We start from the raw sequence: 23,310 nt of genomic DNA, 5'->3' as shown, positions 1-23,310 counted from the left end.
AATTAATTTCATTTAACCTAACTAACAAATGAAATCCCTAGTCCAAATGCACTTTAAGGGTACATTCCAATCCAAAATTGAACTTTTAGGTCTGAGGCAGTGTAGACTCTTGGCCCACTCTAAAATTCTTCGGCGGCCCTAACCATAAAGCTGTAGAACTTAGGCGGATCTGACAAATTATCTAAATTTTTATGAAGTGGCCGTAATTCTTTTATTCACAGTTAAATTAAGATTTATAAATGTTTTAAAATGAAAATGAAAACACTAAAATAGGATGGTGGATGGTGATATTCATTCAAATTCCGTTAATGCTGCCTAACAATTTAAGAGGATTAAATATAAGAAAATTCTAAAGTTAGATTACGTACTATCAGTAGCAAAAGAATGAAAAAAAAATTAATAACCGTGGACGTTCACTCCAAGAAAATTAGCGTGTCTTAAACAAAGCCAACTTTGCCTATAAATTCTGTAAGAATTTAGAGGTGAAGGCGTGAAGCAGAGACAGTGAAATAACATATGAAATATTTGTCTTGTCCGTATAAAGATGGAAAAGCTTGATTCTTCTAACAGCTTTGAGCAGAGGCCAACTATCTTGATCACCAATGACGATGGAATTGAGGCACCAGGCTTGAAAGCCTTGGTTAGCGTCCTCGTTTCCACCCATCAATTTAACCTTCTTGTCTGCGCCCCTCAACGGTACGTAACGCATGCATGCTAATTTTCTTGGAAAATATTGTCAAATTTATTTATATTTTACAATCAAAATAATTTTGAGAGTAGTACTATTGTGGTAGTGTAGTAATAATTCTCTGTTAATGATGTTATTGCAACAACTGCAGGGAAATGTCAGCCGTTGGTCATAGTATTACATGGCGCCGACCACTTTCTGTCAAGCAAGTAGATATGCATGGAGCAACAGCTTTTGTGGTTTCTGGTTTGATGCATGATCCCCATGAAATCTACTTCATGGATAAATTTATGTTTCTTTTTTGGAGTTTGAACTAACAGAGGGGACGTACGGTGTTAACACTTGAGGTGTTTGCTTGCATTTTTCAGGAACTCCGGCTGATTGTGCATCTTTGGGTGTCTCCTCAGTGCTCTTTCCTTCAGTTCCTGATTTGGTACTTCCCAGCATTTCATATGTAGTTATGAAAGACGACGATACCCTTCAGAAAATTCTTGCTAGCGTTATCAAAAACACAAATTTACTAAAACTTCGTTAAAGTTAGTTCAGTAATCTTGCGAGTTGTTGTAATGCATGTCTAATTTTGTTGGACAGGTTATCAGTGGCATTAATCAGGGCAGCAACTGTGGTTACCACATGTCAGTAATATGTTCTGTTATTGAATTTTCATGGGGTTATCTGTTATATTTTATTGAACTAACTTTTCCCTAGTAGTAGCTGTTAAAACAGCTGTGTTCCAGATTTGGTTCTGTCAAATATGTTGTTGATTTAGTTGTCTGGCAGGCTTTTCTTCATGACAATACTTACCAAGTTTCATCACTCAAATTGCAGTGTTTATTCTGGTACGGCTGCTGCTGCTCGAGAGGCCTTCCTAAATGGTGTACCAGCCGTCTCGATATCATATGATTAGTATGCAGGCATATCTTGCTTTTATGTTACCGGATTAGAAAGAATATTCTGTGCAAAGTTAAAATTTAGTTCAGTGTATCAGCAGAGGCCAAGCTATGGTTGCCAATTCTCAGAATACGTTATCAATCCTGATGCGAAGACCTATTCCACTGGTTCTCTTCATAGTTGGTTTATTTATGAGTGTTAACGATTTAACATATATGGTCTTGGTTCAACTTCCATGTGATACCTTCACAATTATGCCGCCAAATTAAAGCCCAAGACTGGAAATCCTTTCCAATATGTCCTCCTATACGTTCTAAAATCTAAATCTTTTGCTAGTGATTATTTAAGTTCCTTGTGTCCTTTCCTATTGTAGTTATGGTGGTAAAGGAGGAGGAGAAGCTGCCAAGGTTCTGCTAGTTTCCTTTTATGTATATCCTTCTTACCTTGAATTTGGGATGAGATGAGAGATAAGATTTTCATGGATCAAGTAATTGATAGAGTAATCATGATCGAACCTGGTGCAATGTAACTCCAACTGCTTCAGAATTATGCCACCAAATTAATCTTTACTAGTTTTCTTTTTTCATCTTTATTTTTCTACAATACACTCTAAATTAATCTTTATCAGTGACGATTTAAGATCCTTGTGTCCTTTTCTGTTGTAGTTACGGTGGGCTTAATTCAGAGCAATTGGAGAAGATGCTAAGGTTGGACTAACTTCTTTCCTTCTCTGTTAATTCTATTTACTTTTTTGAATTGGATGAGATACGAGAAATCTGATTTTTCGTGGACCAAATACTGGCCAGAGTAATCATGACCAAACTTTTGCCCCCCAGATCAGTGATGACATAACTAATAGGGTAGCTTGGTTCTGGCAAAAGTCTTGCCTTCTCAAACAGCTAAAGCTTCTCATAAATGTTGGTTACAGCTAACAGAGTTTAGACCACTCTACATTTTACCTAAAACTTTTTCATTAGCATTCTAACTCCCACTCTCTTTCTATCTCAGTATTACAATGAGCTAAATATGGCTAGTTCTGGTAGAATTTCGTTAACTTTTTCTTTTCTTCCACTAAATATTGCTATTTTGGGTACTCAAGGCTTGATGCTAAAGCCAAGACTCAAGACTATGCATCTGCTGCGAAGACTTGCTTGCCAATAATCAGCGCAATACTAGTTGAGATCAAGAATCAGACTTATCCTCAAGGATTCTTTTTGAATATAGACCTGCCAAGAGATCTTGCTAATCATAAGGTAAATTTCTTATTAGTGACTGGTTTATTTCATGCCACTATTCTTATCAAGTAAAGGTAATGTTCTCAGTATTTCAGCCCATTTGGCAACATCCTTCATCAAATTGTTCTCTGCCATGTCTTAAAATCCTACATCACACTGCTTTCCTCTGAATTCCATCTTGCTTACAAGCTTGCCTTCATATATTCATCTTCTTGCCCTTCCTGGAAAGTTTCAGCAAGTTCTGAAGTTTTGCAATTTTCAGTGCATGCATTTTATATATGGTTCTTTCCTTTACCAGCTTATATATGTGTGAATTGATTGGTTTTCTAAGATCTCAAGCTTATGTTTTTTCCTCAAAGAAGGTTTTCAGTTTTCTGCAAAAATAGTTTCAACCCATATAGGTAATAAAAATTTGTGAACTAGCCATGAGGTGAGTTAACGCTGCTGTGCCATCAGTTACCCTGCATTTCAAGTGGCAGCAGCCAGCAGGAAACTAGATGACATAGCTGGGAAGGTGATCCAATAACTTATAATTTTGATTAGTGAAGGTTAATTTTCAAACCTTATCATCCTAAAGGAGTTAAAAATCATGCATCTTGGATCTTTCTAATAACGAAATCAAATGATACATCTAGTTTTATCTTGAGGATGTTGCCATTTCATCGTTCACAATGTGATGATGATATTCCTTGACTTGTTTCATCTTGCCTCCAAAAGGGGTATAAACTCACTAAACAGGGTAAAAGTATGCTGAAGATAGGATGGAGGCAAATTACTTCTAATGTTCAAGGAGGAAAATCATTATCAACAGTGTTGGAAACTGATGCATCATCTATATCGCAAGAGAACCTTCTATTCTGTAGAGAAGTGAGTTCCTTCCCATATTATTTACGCAATTATAATATCTGTAAACATTGAGACCCCGAGACGCAATCAAAACTGAGAATTCAGTATGCCATCCTCTAAAGTCTTACTTGAATGAACATTGGCTCTTTTAATATTTTTCCATGATTGAGAGTTTCTCCATAACCGGTTCTCTTTTTCAATTCATACAGTTGAGGGGATTCAAAGTTGACAACGATGAATCAGATCAAAAGTGTCTTCAGGAAGGATACGTATGTATTACTTCACTTCATAGAATTGATCAAAAACAGATAGTACCTCCTGATTTTTCATTGATGGTTAAATTACATTTCAGATAACCATCACTCCTCTTGGTGCCCTCACTCATCCAGACAATGATTGCCAAGCATACTTTAAAGATTGGCTCCCAAAAGTGGCTCAGCAAATGCGTTACAGGGACGATTAAGGCTTGAGGAATGAATGATAATGACTAATTACTTCAATATGTTAGCTTTTTAAACTTCATAATGCTTCAATTCTCAATTCCATTGCTAGCATTGTCCTGTACTTGTTTCATGTCTCAGTTGATGTCCTAATCCTCGCCTTGTAAGCTTCAGAAAATGAAAAGCGAACAATGCTAAACTTTATTAAATCATTTTCTATTCGTAATCTCCGTTCAGGATAGCAATAATTACATTGATATGGATAAGTTTTATACGTTCAAAGCAAGCATGCTACTTTGTAAAGATACTTGCGGTTGTACTTACACGTATGATAGCTTTACGAGCCAATGGGAGAAATTGACATCATTGCCTGACCAGACTTATGCCCCAAGCAATTTGGAACTCTTAGAAATTCCTTTGATTATGCAAAAAAGGTGTTGATAATGCATTACACAGGTGTGATATGGTTTTTAATGGATAGCTGAGTTGTTTATGTCATCACCTCCAGTTTTGGAGGAGAATTATAAGCAACGATGCTGCATTGTTATCTGCCTTGGTTTATGGAAAAATGATAAGTTCTGCACTACTTCTAGGCTGATTAAATGAGCTTCCAGGGCTGAAACAGTTGCTAAAAATGATCTCCTAGATTCTTCCTTGGCATTAGTCTTAATTAATATATTGCTGGCATTTTAGAATAATTACTCTTCTTCCCCAGTAAGAACACAAAAGACAGAAGACCTTTAATGGTGCTGTAAAATTATGGGAAAACATCATTTAATCCATTAAGCATCTATGGAATCAGTTTGAAATTCGCTGTCGTGCTTGTTTGGACTTATTCACGTCTCCTATTTAATGAATAGTTGTCAGTGCTCCCAAGTTTTCTTATTCTGTCAGACTTATGCTCTGAACCAGAAATCAGATGAGACAGAAAATAAACATTTACTTTTAGCAAATCATTTTATTTTTGGGTGGTTATGGCTGTTGCACTCCCACTAAGCAGCTGATTTATTTGCCAAATCATAACATAGTTAAAGAGGTGGTCATTTACATCAGCAATAGAACTTATTTCTGCTGTGATAACTAATAGGTCAACAACACTCATCAATCAGTCCATTTGTGAACAATTGAGGTGAAAAGAGAAATTTTCACCTGCTCTTTACTCCTCCTTTAAATAAGAAGGAGAGGTAAGAAAAAAGAAAAGAAAAAACAAACTTTTGCTGTTGGATGACTTTGTTCATATATATGTTAAATCTGTCCCAAGATTGATCACCTAGGATTTCAGGGGATGAAATCAAACTTGTTTTACTCCTAAGGTTTTAATCTGAGAAGGATATCTTTGATTAAATTATAATATCTTGTTACATAGAGATTGTAGTCTACCAATTTTGCATACAAAATCTGCCCATGCTTGTACTTTACACCAATTGTTTAAGGTCAAATAAAGGCATGGAAATTCATGTAGGTTATCACATCCATTCAAAATTTTCCCAAGTCAACTTCAGGGGGATATGAAAACAAGAAATAAACTGCCATCCCCCAACTGCTGAAAAGTGACAAAGCAACAATAGGAAGCCACATTTAAGTAAAGAAAAGGCCAACCTTTTGCTTTCCCCAGAGCTTATCAATTATAATCATCAAGTTTAAGGAAATTTGAGGATAATTAAGAGGATTAAGGGCCAGTTTCGGAAATTAAATTTGATTAACCTTATGCAAAAGGTGAAGTAAGAAAAAAAGGAACAAAAAAGTATGACTCATATTCTGGTATCTGATGCATTTCCAAAAGGGAAGTTAAGAAGAAAAGAGACAAAAGTAAAAACTGTTTCATGGAGTATAAAACATCATAAATATTTTATGTACAAGAGTGGAGAACTCTCAGTATTGTTGCTTTAGAAACTCTGGCCCTCAGAAGGGCCTTCACCGTTTAGCCGGCAAGGAAGGTGCATTTGACTCCACCAATATTGACCATAACACATGCACATCTTCATAGGGGCAGGATTTGACATCCTCATACAAAATGTATATCCCTCTTCCTGAGAAATTCCAAATAAAAAATTTTCAGTCTAAGAAGATTAAAAAAAGAAAAAGATAAAAGGAGAGAGTTCAATACTGATGAGTAAATGCAGAGCTGCTTAGCTGGAAAAGAATGTTGATGTATGAATGAGTAGCTAACATATTTGGTACAAAGTTCAAAGTCATCTCATTCTTGAAACCATCCCAACAATGAAGAAAAGGTAAAGCAAAAGATGCATTGAAGCAGAGTTTGGTTCAATTTGGAATGCTTTTCCCAAGATTGTTAATGAAAGTGAACTGGCATTGGCGCCATTGGTGAGAAGTCTGTACTGAATTTAAAACCATGAAAAGAAAGAAAGATGAAGATAAACCGAAAACAAAAGAAAAAAAAAAGGAAAGAAAGAAAAGAAGGGAAGGGAAGGCTGCAAACTTAGCATGCGTGTGAGTTGGAAAGAAGAGAAATGATGAAAACGCAGTGATTATTGGCAACATACTCTTCTTTTGAGCTGAATGTAAACGGAACCACAGTTTCTTCAGTGGAGAGAGGAGGGATTGCAGCCACCCCATTTGGAGAAGAGGGTGTGGCTCATGTAGGTGAAAAAGTGGGAGCAAAAAATAAGACAACAGAAGAACTGTAGGCTTTGCTTAGACAAGCAGGATGAAGTCTATGCCAACAAATTGTTTTTTTCCCTTAAAAATTGTTACCTTTTATTGAAAACATTTTTGCATTCGCTTGCTTGCCAAATCATGCACATCACATTTTGCTCTTGGTGCAGTGTCATTTTCAAAGCCCTTTTTCCCTTGCAGAAGAAGAAGCCACCCCACCAATCAGCTGTGATTTTCACACTTCTGCACAATTCTTTTTTGCCCCATTTTGTCTATTCACTAACTTCCCTTATCCCTCAAGCCTCTTCCAGTTTCCTACACTAGAGCATCATTTTTAGCAAATAAGTTTTTGGATATAGGCAGCAATACTACTCTAATGGGGTTTCTTCCTTGTTTTGCCTTTTCTGGGCCAGCTCTTGTGTTCTAAGTAAACCAAAAAAGAAAAAAAAAAAAGACTTCAGATAAGAAGTCTCCTGCAAGTGTCTTCCTCCCATAAGACACCTGTCCTATGGGGTGCCTTCAAAGTGTCACGATGGCATGGCTTGCTGACCCAGAAATTGGACTGATCAATCATTATTAGAAACAACCTAGAATTGAATTCACTCTTCTCAGCTTCTACTCATTCTGTGCATTTTAATTTCTTCTTCATTAAATACAAACTCTTGATCAAGCTGGAGGCTAAAGCTTGGTTATAGATTGGAACAGAGCAGTTGCAGCATAAATTATTATACCAGTTAGCAGTTTTATTTCTCTCTCTCATCTTTAATTATATAGGAATTGCTCTCATAAATTTGTAATGGATGATATCATGCATCATTTTTTAATGCAAAAATAATAAACCTATTAACCCAAAAAAACAAACAAAATAAGACTACGTGCAATGGCAGTTTAAGCACGTGTCACCTTGTAGAATTAATGCAAAGTTTAGTTCATTTTCATGATTTTTCCTTCTATAAGGTACAAGTATCATGTTTTGTCAGCACTTGGCACCATCAACAAACCATAGAAGCTTCTCTCTTTCAATTTGTTAATTCCTATAACTTTCATATAAAAGATTGGGTCTAATTTTTATTTGTTTCTGAATATTTTAACTAGGAAGAAGATTAATTATATTGCAACAACCAAAAAGATAAATAATTTATGAATTATTGTTTGAGCTTAAATAATGTAATGTAACTTTCTCAAAACGTAATGGAAATAATTTATTAAAGTTGAGTAATTTTAATCATGATTGGGATATAAAAATGGGATATCACAAATTAATCATTTATTGAAGGTCCAAATGGGTGGGGAACTTTTATTTTTTTGAACAATGGATTACTGTTAAAACGTAGGCTTTCCTTGGGCCCAATTGCCCATGATTTACAATGGGTTTCAAATTCTAAAGTGTAGGTCCCTTTGGGCTCCTAACTGTAGAGACAAGAGAAGGCTGGGCCAGCCCCAAAAAAAGTGAAGAATTTATGAGTTTTGTTTTTCTTTTCAAAATGCTCATTGAGAATTAAAAGTGCAATTATAATAGCACTGGAGTATTTAATTTAATAATAAATAAATAAAATCTTATTTTTCAAAAAATTTAAAAAAAGGGTAATGATAATATTTCAGCAGGCTCATGTCCACATTCATCAAAACTACTTAGTAGCAAAGAGATAAAATCTAAATATTATGATTAAAAAATATATCCAAGTACAAGATAGTTTCAACTTGGAAATCAATGGGAGAGTTGAATTATTAAAGGGGGCAAAATCATAGGAGAGAGAAAAGGACAAACAAATACGATGGGGCATCAATGAGAGCTGTTTGGAGCCATGCAGTGATTAATAACAAGCATGTTGATGCGGTTTTGTACTAATTTGCCAGGCCAAAGCTCAGGTCATGATAGATGGGCTGAAGCTATTGGCCCTGACCGACCAAGGACCCAGTCACCCAGGGGTCACTGGTCAGTCAGTCCAATTGAAAAGAATACAAAAATTCTGCAGTCCATGAGAATCAGGTTTCTGAACACGCCATCCATTACACCTAACATTATTTTTTACCCCTATTTTACTAGTATGTTTTAGGTGGTAAACAAATTATTGACAATCATTGTTGGTGTAGACTAACCTTAACGCTAGCTGACGGTATGTTTATAGGTATAGACTCTTCATGAACATAGCCATTTCTAGTACAGCGAGAATAAAATCAAAGGTTTATGTGGCGATTTTATCTTCTTTTTTTTTTAATTTCTACAATTGTCCAAATTCCAAGAGATAGAAAAGTTACCAGAGTATCTCCATCAATCATTTCGTTGTCGGAATCTTCATCAGCAATCAAATATAGCTGTCAATTTGGTCCTTTTGAGTGTCGAGGATCAAATTAGGCCGTGCTATGGTAAGCCCAATCTAGTCCTTACAGTGCTTTGTTTTTTGGTTGGTGGATCATGTTTAAGCCCTCAGAACCACCAAATGAAGGAGCTGAAGACCTAGCCATAGGTGTAATTTTTTTTCATTAAAAGAAAGAATGGTATTTTTAATTAAATCCTTATGTAATATTCTTACTCATAAATTTAACCAATTAAATATTTTAATATGATGCTCTTATTATATTTCATCTATCAACTAATTAAATTACAAATAACTATTTTTTTAATTTTATTCTCACTAAATAATTATATATTTTATTTTTTTTATTTCACTTCATGAATTAAATGTGCAGTGCAGGAAACAATCAAAACATATTTAATATAAACCTTCACATATATATAAAATAATATAAAGGGAAATATTATGATCATAATATAAAATTTGACTGATGGTGTAAGAGATGGAGCATGGAATTAGAGTCAATACCCAAATTAAAGGGAAAGAATCCCGTGATTGATTTCTTTGTTAGGAAATCCCGTGATTGCTTTAATCCTAGCTAGCTCGTAGAGTCCTTTTACACCCAAATATATATAGAAAATTAAGAAAAGATAATACTTAACCAACAAGGATAAGTTCAATTAGATTGTTCATCTCAACAATAAGGTCACTAATAGATATTGTAGCAGCTTATGTACCCCGGATTTGGGTGATCTTAAAATATGTCAAGCTATTAATAATTTGATTTTTACACCATAACGACAAAGCTAAAACACATGCATGCACAGCACACAGTGTCACTTATACATGAGCATGCATGCATGCACAAGAGTTTAAAAAAGTAGATTAAAATTCAGCACTCGATGTCTAATCACTTAATATAATGGAACGAATTTCTGGTCTAATCATGCCATCATTTCAATACATTATCTTCACCAAAAAAGTTTAAAGCTTAAAAGATAAAGTATATGATTATTAGCACTGCTTTTACTTGAATTGTCATCTCATTGGATTGGCCGCAAAGATTTGCTTAATTATAAACCCACAATCATTCTTCCATGGTTGCTTTTATTACTTTAATTAATCATGCCATTAGTTTAAAGCACAGTCAACCACCACTCTACTTTTCCATTTTTAGTCCCTACATGTTTAATAGTTGGGCTGCTGCTCAACGTAACACCTTCCAAAAAGGTTCACTGAATATAGGAAAATTAATTTAAAGTTTTGGTTTTAAAAAAATGAAGCCGAACAAAGGGATTCAAAATGCCTGCATTTGCATTGTAATTAACTCACAAAATAATACACTAACTGAAAGAACTTTAGGCTTTGTGGGCTAACTTGCATATCTTCACCTGTCTACTCTTTCGCTGTTGAGATTTCTCCTTCTGCTGTTCGGATTTCTTTACTGCGCTACTGTTTCCTTTCCCTTCCCACGTTTGGTAAATATTTTGCTAATAATTAATTTTAGACATACGAGAAATTCGCCCTACACAAAATGAATTTCGGATATTTAAATTATATTTTCGATTATTATTCTATACATCGGTTTATGAATAAGTTGTATATCATGTGTATGTAATGTTGTGAATGTAACAAAATGTAAATTATTCAATTAAATAAACATATAAAGATAGTAGGTATTCAATTTTCATATATTTAATAACAGATTATTGGCAAATATCCGTAATTAGAGGTGTCGTTAGTGGATTAAAATAATAAATTTTATCTTAATTTAGATTAAATATAGCATATGTATATAAGTTTGAAAATTCAAAATTGCATGTGTCAATAAGAATTATAGTACCTGGGATAGTAATGGTGAAAGCTATAACTCAGCAGTCATCACCTCGTATGCTTGTGGATTTTCTTTTGTATCTTTTCTTTTTGTAAGGGTATAAATGCTTCTATTGAGGTTTTGTCTAGTGAAAAGGTCTTCCAAAGATGTATGATTTTGATCCTAAAAGAGGTGAGTGAGTGAGAGCATGGCTGCTGATCAGGGCCAGGCGCAACCAACTTTTGTTCAATGGCGGGGCCATGGGTGCAGCCACAAAGCCATGGGTCCCCTACACCATTTGAGAATTGTTCGTGAGCTGTGTGGTCAACATATTACCAGCCCACAAATGGGAAGTGTATTATTCATCATGAAAAAAAAAAAAAGCTGTCTAACCTTGTCTTGCCCTTTTAACGGTTCCTCACAAGGAAAAATTAAATGCTCCCCCTGGCTACTCCGTTTGTCTTTGGCAACTTGATAGTTGACACCTAACGATCTTGCTTTTTTCGAACGTTAACAAATATTCAACATCATGATCTCTCACTTTCACTTTTCTTCATGCAATTAGGTGGAGAAAAACTATATATTTTTGTAAGGAAAAAAATTTATAATATTATATTTTCTTTTCCTTTTAAAGGAATTACGAAAAATAATCCTCTTTATAAATCAAATTCAAAAATATCTTTCATTATAATTTTAATTATTTTTAGTCAAATTTTTATATGACTTAGCAACAATGCTCTTTAAACAATTTCGAACAAATTAAAATAGTATCGATTTTCTCTATCTCGCCATTCACATAAAAATTTTAAAATTAAACATTGATTTCTCTCTCTTGACAAATATTGTCTATCTCACCATTCAGCTCTTTCTCGTCATCCCAAAGAGTAAAGATGACATTAAAGTATGTGTTATAAGCTATTGGGTTTAGTGGTTTATTCATATAATTTCAAAGTTGAAGGGTTAAAATTGATTAGACATATTTGTAAATTAAAACATTATATGACTTTGGCAACTTAAACATGGTTGTGAGTAGGTAAATTAATTAGGTATTAGGTATTGCATTATTGGTTTTTAAGATATTGTGTTACTGGTTTTTAGGTATTGCATTACTTAATTATTGTGTGACTGATTTTTAAGTATTACGTGACTGATTTTTGTTATCTAAAAATTAGTCACGCAATGCCTTATTAACCAGTCACGTAATGCCTATCAACCAGTCACGCAATGTCATATCAATCAGTTACGCAATATCTATAAATCAATCACGCAATACTTAAAAATTAGTAACGCAATACTTAAAAATTAGTTACACAATATCTAAAAATCGATTATGCAATACCTAAAAACCACTGAAACTATTAAATTTTATTTAATAGAATCAACAACTTCAACCAATACACCATATTTCATTTAACACTATAATCAACGAATATACTTACTTAGCGAAGAATACTCAAAATACTCAAAAGTTTTTCTTAATGTATAAAAAACTATTTCAAAATGCTTAAAAATGCTCAAAACGCTCAAAAATTTTTCTTCGTGTATCAAAAATCACTCCAAAATACTCAAAATACTTAAAAGTTTTTTGTTCTGATAAGGAATACTCTAAAATGAATGATCTGACGAGAAAAGTTCAAAGGATATGAGTTGGTTTGAGGTGTAGACCTAAATATATTGGTCAGTTTTATTAAGAATAATTTTATCCAAAAATAATTTTTCTTGACTAAAAGTAATTAAAATTATTAAGAGAACTATTTTCAAAAATACCTTTATGTATGAGAGGTATTTTTGAAAGAACCCTTTATCTTTCACCAAATAGATACTATTTTATTAGTCAATGAAGGTTATGAAAACTATTGAGATATGTATATATAGTATAAATTTCTAAAGTATATCTCTGGCTTGTTCCTTGTGTTTTGAATATGTAAGTGATTATTGGATGGTGTAAGGTGAAACAGCAATTATCAACTTTTTCTAACTGACTGATTGCTTCCCTGCGAGGATTAATTAGCAGCCATTTTCCAAAGAGTTTGGTATGAAGATTAAAAAAATACTACTAATTGTTTTAACATTTGAATGAGATTAAGAGTTTTTCAAATGTGATAAAATGCTTAAGGTCAGGCTAGGTAAGCCATATTTTTTAACATTTTTTTAACTTACTCTAAAATGGGCAGTTGGCATTTGGGCATGTTAACTTGAAACTGTGTAGTTAGTCAAAGCATAGATCATTAGTAGGTATATATGCATCTTCTCCCCCTCTCCAAGTTTCACGTGTTCATATGTGAGCTAGCATTGCAATGGATTCTCAAAACCCCAGAAAACCCGTACCAAATAAAAAAAAAGGAAAACTTGTTTCGTTGCTGCAACCTTGTTCCTTTTTAGGGCCTAGTTTTGAAAAGAGACAAGATCCCTTAACCTAGTTTTGTCCAAAACAAACGTCATCAAAACAAGACAGGCAGCCCGGCCGCATCTTAGTCAATTTGCCAACTTGAAAGAAAAAAATAAGACAAGGAAATTAAACCCAATACCCTTCATTCATCACCTTAATTTGTTTTTGTTAAATTAGAGAAAGAGAAAAAGAAAGAGAGAATATAGGCCAGAGGGGAAGGCACTATGATCATTATTTTGAATTTAAAAAACAATGATTAAGACATGATAAAAATGTTATATGGGTTAGAAAGGGATTGGTGGTTTTGTGTGGTGTGAAGAGCATAATGTAGAAGAAGAGCTAAGGAGGAGGGAGGATGGTGTGTTCAAAATTTGAAATCAAAATCAAAATCAAAATCTACATACAAAAAAGGGAGGGGGTTTTCTTTTCTTTCTTTTTTTTTTTTTATAAGGGTAGGTGAACTAAGGAAAAACAACTTTAGGACACTTGGGCCACATGGGGGGGATTGGATGTGAGCCAGCAATAAAAGAAAAGAAAATGATATCCCAAAAGTCATCATCTTATGCCCCCAGTTATCCAACCTGACACATAGTTGGCAAATATCAAACAAATCTTTACTTTAATTTGGAGGAAGAGAGAGAGAGACGAGGAAAAAAGGGGGGGGGGGGAAATAAAGAAATATAGTGCTTGGGCTTGGATAAAGAGGAGAATCTACCACATATTTGAATGGGGACAAATGAAACAAATCTTTCACTAAGTACCATCTTTTCTATTGTTATTTAATGAGAACGATAAAGCTTACTTCCACTTTAACTTTGGGAAACCCAATTTACCAGCCTATACTTGGGTTGGGCCACATTTAACCTTTATTTACCCAAACCCCCAAAAAACCTTCCCCTTTATTTTTCCCTTTTATACATTTTTTTAATGGGTTAAGACGAGTATTTCCTTTTGCCTTATTTCGCTATTCTCCAACGCGCTATGCAGCCATTTGCATTGCTGCGTTAGATTATCCAGCCATCCTTCCATTTTTCTTGAACCTGTTTTATGCATTCATAAAGCATATATATATAGTGCTGTAATTTATGTGTAATATTTTGCTTGAGTCATTTTGAGTATGTGGAGAATTATTGAGTGAATAAATACGAAAAATATGCAAAAATTATTAGGGTATAAACTGGGCATGTCAGGCATTATTCATTCAGTTCAGATTGGCGCAGAAACTTGATTGTCATATGAAAATAACAACGTACTCCCATTAATTGGACCAGTATGAAAAAGGCCAACATACCATTAATGCTAAGGATATTGTTTGTCACCTCCTCTGAACGAGAATGGGATTTGCTCAGATGATTTGAGCTCCTTTCCGGGTTTTGACTTTGGCCATCGAAATTAGGCAAACCTCTTTTCCACTGTTTTATTATTAAACAGAGTAAAAGAAAACATTGAAATGGAGTCGTAATGAATTCATGTACTATAGGAGATTAATTTATTTTTCATTTAAAAAAACTTTACACGTGGAGAATGTTGGGACATTTTGGTCCTTTCAAAGTGTGGAAAAGTCTCCGGCGTAACAACAACGGACTTTGGACTTTTTTTTTTATATATATATTTTTCTCTTTCATTTTTTGATATTTGGGGACGACAAATATCAATGTTTTGACTTTGTGGGACTATGTGTTTGCGTTAAAATATGCAGTGTTTTATGCCACTTCAAACATTAGAAATGCAATGACATTGATCTTCAAGTTTTCTTTGTTTTATGTTTTTAATAATTAAATTTGCTGCATTGAATTATATGGCTTGCATGCATGGGTCAGTACTTAATTGCGTACAACTTGTAAAATAAAATATATTATACTACATAACTTAGTTTGATCTTGATATTATCTATAAAAGGAGTGAGGGACTAAGGGATGAGAATCTCACGATGCACATAAAAAGGTTTTGTATTGTTCATAGTAACATTTTGCATGTCATATTAAGCAAGACAAGGGATGAGAAGAAAATTGTGGTGAGAATCTCGACACCTGGAAGCAAAGGTTTAGTACAAGCCCAACAAGGGAAAAGAGGAAAATGAAAGAAAAACCAAAAAAAAAATAAAAGGAAAAAAATATTGGTGTTTCAACCTTCATGGCATGATAAAAGGAATATGTATACAGTAATATGTCGACAAAATTTGCTGTTTCACGGCAACAAGAAGCAGAGTGAAGTAAGTAAACTCCAACCCAAAGTACACGAAAATACTGTTTTTGTGTTACTTCCCCATTTTCCAAGCGTTATTATATCCCGAAATATCCGTTCGCGGGTCTCCACTCCCCCTTGGAGTACTCTTCAGCTAGCATACCTAATTATGTCCTTGGTGTTCAGAGGTTAAAATGACTTCATACGTATCCCTGCAATATTGTCTTCACAATTATGAAGATGCCTTACAACAGCATCTCTCCATTCGTTCCGATTCTTTTATTTTGAGTAAGTTTTAAATCATGGATTGCTATAGTTTCATATATGAATCTTTGGCCTTTGGTAAATGTTAATCTCATAAGGTAGTAGTTTTCAATATTACCATATACATTAAAATCATTCGTAAAACTTGCAAGGGCTGAATGCCACTGTTGTAGTTTAAGAATTTTACTCAAAGTTCACTTCAGTGGGCACCTTTTGACCACCTTTTTTGGCTGAAAATTCACTCTGCTGAACTATGATCAACCAAGCGATGCAAATTATAACGAAAAGGAAATAAAATTGAAGGAGAAGTTATATTTGATTGACCGTGAGGTAATAAGCATGTGAACATAAGACAAAGTTAAACAAATTAACATGATGATCAGATTTAAGATTAGGATCAGACAGCCACACAGTACGACTTTCTTTGGTTTTCATGCAATTATATATGGTTATGCTTTCTTACATTTGCAGTGGCAGCCTTTCACATTAGAGTCCAATTCCCATAAATGAGCCTTGTACAACAGTAATGGCTCATGGAGGTACCTGAAATGAAGCTATTTTGGAAGTGTAGTAGTGAAGTTAAATGCAAGTCTCTACTAGTCTTTAAAAGGTTACAGAAAAGGGGGAGCGCAATGATGAGAATATAACGGTTGGTTGGCTACGGGGTGGGGGACGGCGTTTTCCGTTAGGAATCGAAATCCCACTCGACAAAATAATGCGTTTTGGCATTGACTAAAAAAAAGCACTGTTGATGTTGAACCTACGTTTAAAAAATATTTTCTTAGGTACGGGTCCATATAACGGCGTTATTAGCCGTCACTTCACTATATATAGGAGTCTCTATGCTCTAAACACCCATTATTCGACGTTTCTAGTTTTGAACATCTCTTCCTTCCCTCTCTTTCTCTTTTTATATATTCTTCTCCTTTGTGTAAGTTTTGAATGGTTGCGTGAAGGACAAGTTTGGAATATTGGTGGCTTTTTGTTATTAGGGAGAGAGAGAGAGAGAGAGATCAGTTATCGGTGAGTTTGAGTTAAATTTCTTTTTCGGTTTCTCGAAATGGGGAAGAAAGAGTTGAGAGATCAGAAAGTGGACGAAAGGGTTGAAGCTGTTCTTCAACTTGTTAGGAAACAATCTCCATTGACAGTGAAACAGGTAGGTTTTTTCAGCTTACAGATCTCTCTGTCACAAACAAAACAATTATGACGGAGGGTTTTTCTTTTAAGTTTTACTTATTTTTTGCGCATGTAGTGCTTCAACCGCTAAGAACAGTCATCAATGGTTTCATAAGAGAGAACAAAAAAATAGCTAATCATTTTCTCGTACTTGTGAAATAAGATTCCTAGCTAGGGGCTTTTCAATTCTGATGTGATTATTTGTTTCTTCCCAACAGGAGAAGTTCTGCAACTATGCTTGCGTTGAGAGGTTTTTGAGAGCAAAAGGTGATAATGTGAAGAAGGCTGCTAAGCACTTACGAGCTTGTCTTTCTTGGAGAGAGAGTATCGGCACTGGTGAGTAGTTATTGGTACCAAAGTATTCTTCTTGTTCCTTATAGTTTCTAGCTTTAGCTTCTTCTTCTCCAAAAGATTTGCCTAGCTTCTATAAATTCTTCTCTTTTTATACGCTTCTTCCTTTTCTTTTTGTTTCTTATATATGAAAGAATCTTGCTTTTTCATTTCAATTTGAACGTTAAAAGTATATACTCTCTAATGATTACAGCCACTTACTCAAAGGGTTCTCTTTTTCTTTTTCTTGGGTTTTTTCCTTTTGTTTTTGTATGACATTAATTGCCCTTTTTCTTTTGGACATGTGCAGAAAATTTGATAGCAGATGAGTTCTCAGCTGAGCTAGCTGAGGGAGTTGCTTATGTAGCTGGACATGATGAAGAGTCCAGACCTGTCATGGTAAATCTCATCTCAAGTTTCAACTCCCATTTTTTTTTCCCTCTAAGCTTTTCTCGAGAGTTGAAGCATGGGAAACTCAGTTCTCGTGTATTGTCCTTGTTACAGATTTTCAGGATCAAACAAGATTACCAAAAGTTCCACTCTCAGAAACTGTGAGTAATTAAACACAAATCCTTGTCTTGTTTCGCTTGTTAACTAACGGAAACAAGATCTGAACTTTTTATTATCTTGTTTTTTTCTTTGTCATATTTTTAGGTTGACTCGTTTGCTGGTTTTCACATTGGAGGTTGCTGTAGGAACCATGCCCAAAAACGTCGAACAATTTGTTCTACTCTTCGACGCGAGTAAGTTTCACAGTCCAAATGACTTCATTACCCTTCCAAAATCCAACGAAAAACTCCACAAAGCTTCGAAATTCGTGTTACTTTTGAGTCATTTTGAGTTCTGCAACCTTGCACGCTGCTAAAAGCTGGCAGCTGCCTAGTGTCATAAATGGGAGAGTAAAAAAAAAAACAAAAACCCAAAGATAGGCAGCTATGTCGAATCACCGGCAGGTTCTGAGACAACCTTAAGATAATGTCCGGAGTGCCCCTTCAAGTGTCGCAATCAATCTGCATTGTTAGTCGGGATTTACAGGGGTATTATCGGGAATTGGAGTTGTTTAACATTATTGTTATTATTCTTTTTCTACAATTGGTCAATTTCTAGCAGTGGAGACTGGGACTACCTTAAATCCTCTTTTGTGTTTTTTTAAACGATCATCAAACCCGGAAGTACCCAGGATTCTACTTTTTAGAGCTTTATCTCATAATCCTCTGCAAATGTCAGACTTTAATGTTTTATAATAATAATTAGAAAAAGAAATCAGGGGAAATTTGAATTTGTTTATTTAATTTTTCCTAGGGGAATAATTTTCACACTGGGTTTTTTGTTTGACAGGCTTTTTCAGATCAGCATCGGCTTTTATGAACTCATTGCTGGCAGCACTGAAAATTGTGGCCGAGTACTACCCCGGACGACTTTACAAGGCTTTTGTCATCGACCCACCCTCCCTCTTTTCTTACATTTGGAAGGTGATTTTAAAACTCTCTGCTCCTTACTTGCTAGTTCTTGTTGTGTACACAAACTTTTTGATCTTCAAACCAGAACAGAAAAAAATGAAAAGCCTAATACTGTTGAACCTGCAATGCTTCTGTTTCGATCATCAAGCTTAAGTCAAATCTTGTACACATCTTTTCTCTTGGGTGGGTCCTTCTATCCCATCTCGAACGTGGATGATTTTGAAATTATGTGACTATTAGCAATTGTAGAGCTCAGTAAGTTGGACCGCCATGCCTTTGAAAAACTTGACAAGTCTAGAATAATTAGGTCCAAGTCTAGTGTAAAATTGAACATTATCTTCTTTTAATGGTTTCATTATGCGATAAAAAGAGTGATTATGATTTTGTTTTACATACTAATTGAAATGTATTAAAGGTTGAATGATTGTGACAATGATAACTATATATGGGTCAAATCATGTTATATGGTCTAATTAGCCGTTAACCATTACGGTAATAGAATATTTATTCAAATTCTATTATTATTCGGGTTAAGTTAAATGAGGTTATGATTTAATATCGTGTATTGCTGATGTGATTTTTATAGGGTGTTCGTCCGTTTGTGGAGTTGTCAACTGCTACGATGGTGGTATCATCACTAGATTTTGAAGAATCGTTAGAGTTTAACGACTTTGCATCGTACCCAAGAGCTTCATCTCTCCGGTTTGACCCCTCGTCAATCAAATCAACTGCCAAGATTGGTTCATGCTCTTCCTCCAGATTCTCCTTCACCGTATCACATCATTTCGACTCTCTCAAGCCTTGGTATCTCACCTTGACTGACTCGTCAGCATCCAAAGTTGGACCCACAAGCCCCTCCCCCTTTGGCCCGGCGTTGATCTCCCCGCTCAACGCCAGGTCCCTCTCGTTCGCATCACCAGCTGCCAGGACGCCGCGTGGCAACATCAGCATGAGGAAGAGCTTGTTCCCATCTACACCTCTACCGCAGCGCAGCAAAGGCAGCGAGTCCCTCAAAGCCAACCACCCCCGGACACCACGGCCATCTTTCCTCCAATCACCTGCCATGTTTTTCCGCAGGGATTGCCACGTGAGCACCAAGACAGAAAAGTCTCGAGAATCGTTCTTGCCGTTTTTGAAGTTCTACAGGAGGCCGTACGATGAGATGATCTACAGGTCAATGATGCGGCCCCCATTGGGCGGCCTCATATCCATCGTCAAACGTCGCCACATGTCAGCATCGCAACGGTTCTAGACGAAAATAACAAAAACCCAAAAAACAAAAGAGAGAGGAAGAGTACATAGAGCTACGATATTTACATTGACTTCAAGTGTTAAAGAACACTACAAAATTACTACTAATAATTTGATTAATTATTTGTTTATCTCATGTTCATGCTGCCACTCGTATGATTATTAATATAATTAACACGAGAAAGAGAAAGTGAATTTATTGAGGGAGACTACGTGCGAGGTGGGATGTGAAATCTCGTGCACCATTTCAAAGATTTTGAGGATTGTGGCCTGGAAAAGTGTTTAAAGTCGGCGGTTTCGTGTATTTGGAGGAGAAGCAAAGCATGGGATGAAGACAGCGTGGTCGAAACGTCGAGCATTGCATTGGAAATCATTGTACCAAGAAGAGGACCAAAGCGTTGAAAGGAACACTATATTTTGTTTTTAAGTTTTGGGAAGGTCGAGAATCTATGACTTCGATTATGTATGGACTTTTGGCTTTGATATGAATAAATAAAATAAGAAAAAAACCATTTGAGTTTTTGAATCTTCTATTTGGATCGTTATAAACCTGTTCACATCTCATATTATTTGTTTAAGCATTGGTTTCAACGTCAGCAGAGTTGGGTCGGAATATGTGTCGTTTTATGTTGTTGTGAGAAGTCAAACTCAAAAACAAAGAGCTTCTGATTCTTTACTTGTGCAGATGAAGGAAGAGAAAAAATTTTGACAAGGGTTTCTTTGTATTGGCCATTGGGAACTGTAAAAAATGAAAAAGCAGAAGAGAGACTTGATGTTATGGTGCGAGATGTGAGCGGGGGGAGATGGGAGTTTTGTCGTGTAAGAGATGTCGTTAAGGACTCAAGGTCATGTGCAACCGAGGTGACGTAGGGGGAAACTCATTTTGCGTTTGGAATCTGAAAAATCTTTTGGGAGGGGGGACTGTAATTCGTAAATTTACCCTGACAAATGGGTTATTGAAGTGGACGACAAATGGGGTCACCGCCTGTTTGGAGTTTATTCGTTGTTGTTTGCGAGTTTGAAAGTGTCCCTTTCGTTTGGCTTTTAGGGGCATTTCCAGGGAATGGGATTGTCATGGATTTTATTTACTGAGCAGTGTGATGCTGCCTCTGCTTAGTCTCTGTTCCTAAAAAGGACTGTTTTCTCATTGTTAGGTGGATTTATCTTTTTCAACTTCACACTCATTCGTTCATCTGTTTTTATTTCAATACCTGAATTGCCATTGTTCTTTACCAGCATTCATATCGTTTCCCTGTTCTTGTAGGCACCTTGCTTTGTGTTTCCATTATTTTTTTTTCCGATCGAATAGCCTGAGACAAAAACAATAATTCATTGACAAATGAAGCCATTGATGTTGTTCTTGATTTTCTTGCTTGATCCTACACTGTCCTCCCATCTTGATTTCTTTTCCATATAAGTGAAGCTAAAGAATCACTATGTTGAAAAGTTAAACATTCACAAACATACAAATTCATTAAATTTGGAAGTCAAGCTAGCACTCACATTGAATAATTACTATAAAAATGGTCTACGACTAAATACTTCAAAAGGATTTAGATACCATCTTAGTTAACCAGTCTAACTTGAAAATCTGAACTTAATAAGTAGGTGAAGAACTCATTGCTAGTTTCAGGGTTTATGTGGGTTAAAAATTTACCAACATTCCTCTAAGGCTATGGTGGTGAAGCAGCCCAAACCTTATGGGTCTGAAGCAAATCCAGCAACTTCATATATCCAGAACTGCAGCCCATTAAATCATATATATAAAATATTTTAATGACAGCAGGCCAAAATAATTTTGTTTTCCTTTTCTTATTTATGGAATTTCTTACATACAAAGTAAATTTCCATTTCCATGGACCAGGTTTCAGATTTGGCCATTGAACTGGCAAAGGCCTGATGCGCTTGCTAGCTATCTCACTTCTTGTAATGTAAAAATAAGCTTAATTCATTAGAAAGTCATGTTAAAATATAGGTGTTACCATGTATATATTTAGATTTGTCAGTTTTGATTAAAAGTGTATTTTGAGCCTAATGTATTGCTACAAACATTTATAAGCCTAATATAGTCTAGTTTTGTATTTTTGTATACAAACGATTTGTAACTATAATAATAAAAATTATTCAGATTTCTATTCCAAAAGTTTATCAAAGTCAAATTCAAGAACTACATATATATGTAGTTGGTGAATTCAGAGCCCCTTCATCAAGTTACAATCAATGCCACAATGGGTATACCTCTCTGAAGTCAGGATAAAAGGACCCAAAATTTCTCTTCACTACCTCAGCCACGAGGTTCTCATTGAACATTTCATAGATGTAAACCTCCATAATCATGTCAGCCTTTCTTGGTGTTCTCCCTACTCCAATAACATGCTCCCTCAGTTTGCTGTTGTAAATTCTTGCGTTTTCTATGCTTGAATAGGGAGCAAGACCTGCTGTTGGCCAGCCCGTCTCGGACACAACAAGTTTGACATCCTCCCTTCCAACTGCCCTCACCATTGCTGCTAAAAAGGCGTCAACCATGGCATCAAATAGATTATAGTACTCTAAGTTCCCGTCAATAATGACAGGCGTTTGAGACTGGAACAAAGCATAGTCTAACGGAATATGGTTGGGCTCCGAGGCAAGGGCAAAGAAAGGGTACACATTGATCAGAAGTGGCGAGCCGATGCTATGTAGAAAGCAAGTCAGATGGCTCATTACCTGGGCTACTCCCGGAGCAAATTGGCCCTGGGAAGGAGGGTATGAGGCTCCTAAGACACTGCCTCCAACAGCAGTCGTGACAAATATGTAATCTATCCCTTCCTTCCTAATTGACTCATGGAGATTTTTTATGGCTCCCAGGACATAGGATGCAACAACAGTACTTGGGATGGCTTCGTTTCCTACGCAGAGATAACGGAACCTAACACCTTTTCGGATGTATGTGACAATGTGGTCTTGGAACCACTTATCTGCAGCTTCCTGGCTTGATGCTACATAGGCAATTGCCTCATTGGGGACTCCTATGGTCACCACCAGATTTGTTCCACTCAATGCCTCTAAGATTTCAAGGTTGGCATCGTGAACACGTATCAATGAGATTTTGTTGTTCATTTCTCTGGAGATGAAATCAATTGCTCGTCTTGGAGAAGGCAGATTGTCTCCATTTCTTCCGTAGTTGATGCCAGTATCACCACCTGAAAAAGAAAAATGAAGATATCTCAGTGGAATGTAGGAAGAAAATATAATACCACAGAGAATAACGAGAAAAATTACTCTCCAAAGACTGTTAAAGGGTGAAAAGCAAGAATTGCAAAGATCATGATACGCATTGCAAATGCAGGGGCCATCTTCTCCATATTGTCTAATCAACACAAACAGAAAGATATGCTCAGTATCCTTGCACAAGAGTGAATCAGAAAAGTTGATTTCTACTCCGAGGCCA

The 23,310-nt window shown here is 35.6% G+C and overlaps 3 protein-coding genes and 1 long non-coding RNA gene across 5 annotated transcripts; 2 read left to right on the top strand and 2 right to left on the bottom strand.

Annotated features, from left to right (window-relative positions):
* Positions 398-4,326, top strand: LOC18602978 (5'-nucleotidase SurE). Its single transcript, XM_007034683.2, has 10 exons — positions 398-696; positions 840-934; positions 1,057-1,121; positions 1,280-1,323; positions 1,517-1,594; positions 2,245-2,286; positions 2,679-2,832; positions 3,532-3,681; positions 3,870-3,929; positions 4,013-4,326. The coding sequence occupies exons 1-10, from the start codon at positions 545-547 to the stop codon at positions 4,121-4,123; spliced, it is 951 nt and encodes a 316-aa protein (XP_007034745.2). The 5' UTR covers positions 398-544; the 3' UTR covers positions 4,124-4,326.
* Positions 5,846-6,789, bottom strand: LOC18602977. The gene is made up of 2 exons (XR_001927398.1): positions 6,605-6,789; positions 5,846-6,130 (listed from the first exon to the last, which is right to left on the bottom strand). It is a non-coding gene; the product is annotated as an uncharacterized LOC18602977 (long non-coding RNA).
* Positions 16,544-20,400, top strand: LOC18602972. The gene is made up of 7 exons (XM_007034676.2): positions 16,544-16,819; positions 17,058-17,175; positions 17,480-17,568; positions 17,674-17,720; positions 17,824-17,912; positions 18,508-18,641; positions 19,216-20,400. Exons 1-7 carry the CDS (start codon positions 16,724-16,726, stop codon positions 19,879-19,881), a joined length of 1,239 nt encoding a protein of 412 aa, XP_007034738.2. The 5' UTR covers positions 16,544-16,723; the 3' UTR covers positions 19,882-20,400.
* On the bottom strand, positions 21,993-23,242 carry LOC18602976 (putative glucan endo-1,3-beta-glucosidase GVI). Of its 2 annotated transcripts, XM_018119181.1 has the most exons (3): positions 23,146-23,242; positions 22,587-23,062; positions 22,307-22,384 (listed from the first exon to the last, which is right to left on the bottom strand). In XM_018119181.1, the coding sequence occupies exons 1-3, from the start codon at positions 23,222-23,224 to the stop codon at positions 22,376-22,378; spliced, it is 564 nt and encodes a 187-aa protein (XP_017974670.1). In that variant the 5' UTR covers positions 23,225-23,242; the 3' UTR covers positions 22,307-22,375. The 2 variants fall into 2 exon arrangements, with proteins under 2 accessions (XP_017974669.1, XP_017974670.1); XM_018119180.1 differs by having other exon boundaries at positions 21,993-23,062.

This window comes from Theobroma cacao, chromosome 4 (assembly GCF_000208745.1).
Source record: "Theobroma cacao cultivar B97-61/B2 chromosome 4, Criollo_cocoa_genome_V2, whole genome shotgun sequence".
Taxonomy (NCBI): domain Eukaryota; kingdom Viridiplantae; phylum Streptophyta; class Magnoliopsida; order Malvales; family Malvaceae; genus Theobroma; species Theobroma cacao.
This window is presented reverse-complemented; position numbering and strand designations above follow the sequence as displayed.

Excerpts from the sequence above, each read along its gene's own strand:
- LOC18602978 (XM_007034683.2), top strand. The coding sequence starts at position 545 with ATGGAAAAGCTTGATTCTTCTAACAGCTTTGAGCAGAGGCCAACTATC. Across the intron at positions 1,595-2,244 it reads GTCTCGATATCATATGATTA|TTACGGTGGGCTTAATTCAG; the intron begins GTATGCAGGCAT and ends TTTCTGTTGTAG. Across the intron at positions 2,287-2,678 it reads CAATTGGAGAAGATGCTAAG|GCTTGATGCTAAAGCCAAGA; the intron begins GTTGGACTAACT and ends TGGGTACTCAAG.
- LOC18602972 (XM_007034676.2), top strand. The coding sequence starts at position 16,724 with ATGGGGAAGAAAGAGTTGAGAGATCAGAAAGTGGACGAAAGGGTTGAA. Across the intron at positions 16,820-17,057 it reads CTCCATTGACAGTGAAACAG|GAGAAGTTCTGCAACTATGC; the intron begins GTAGGTTTTTTC and ends TCTTCCCAACAG. Across the intron at positions 18,642-19,215 it reads TCTTTTCTTACATTTGGAAG|GGTGTTCGTCCGTTTGTGGA; the intron begins GTGATTTTAAAA and ends TGATTTTTATAG.
- LOC18602976 (XM_018119180.1), bottom strand. The coding sequence starts at position 23,224 with ATGGAGAAGATGGCCCCTGCATTTGCAATGCGTATCATGATCTTTGCA. Across the intron at positions 23,063-23,145 it reads TCACCCTTTAACAGTCTTTG|GTGGTGATACTGGCATCAAC; the intron begins GAGAGTAATTTT and ends TTTCTTTTTCAG.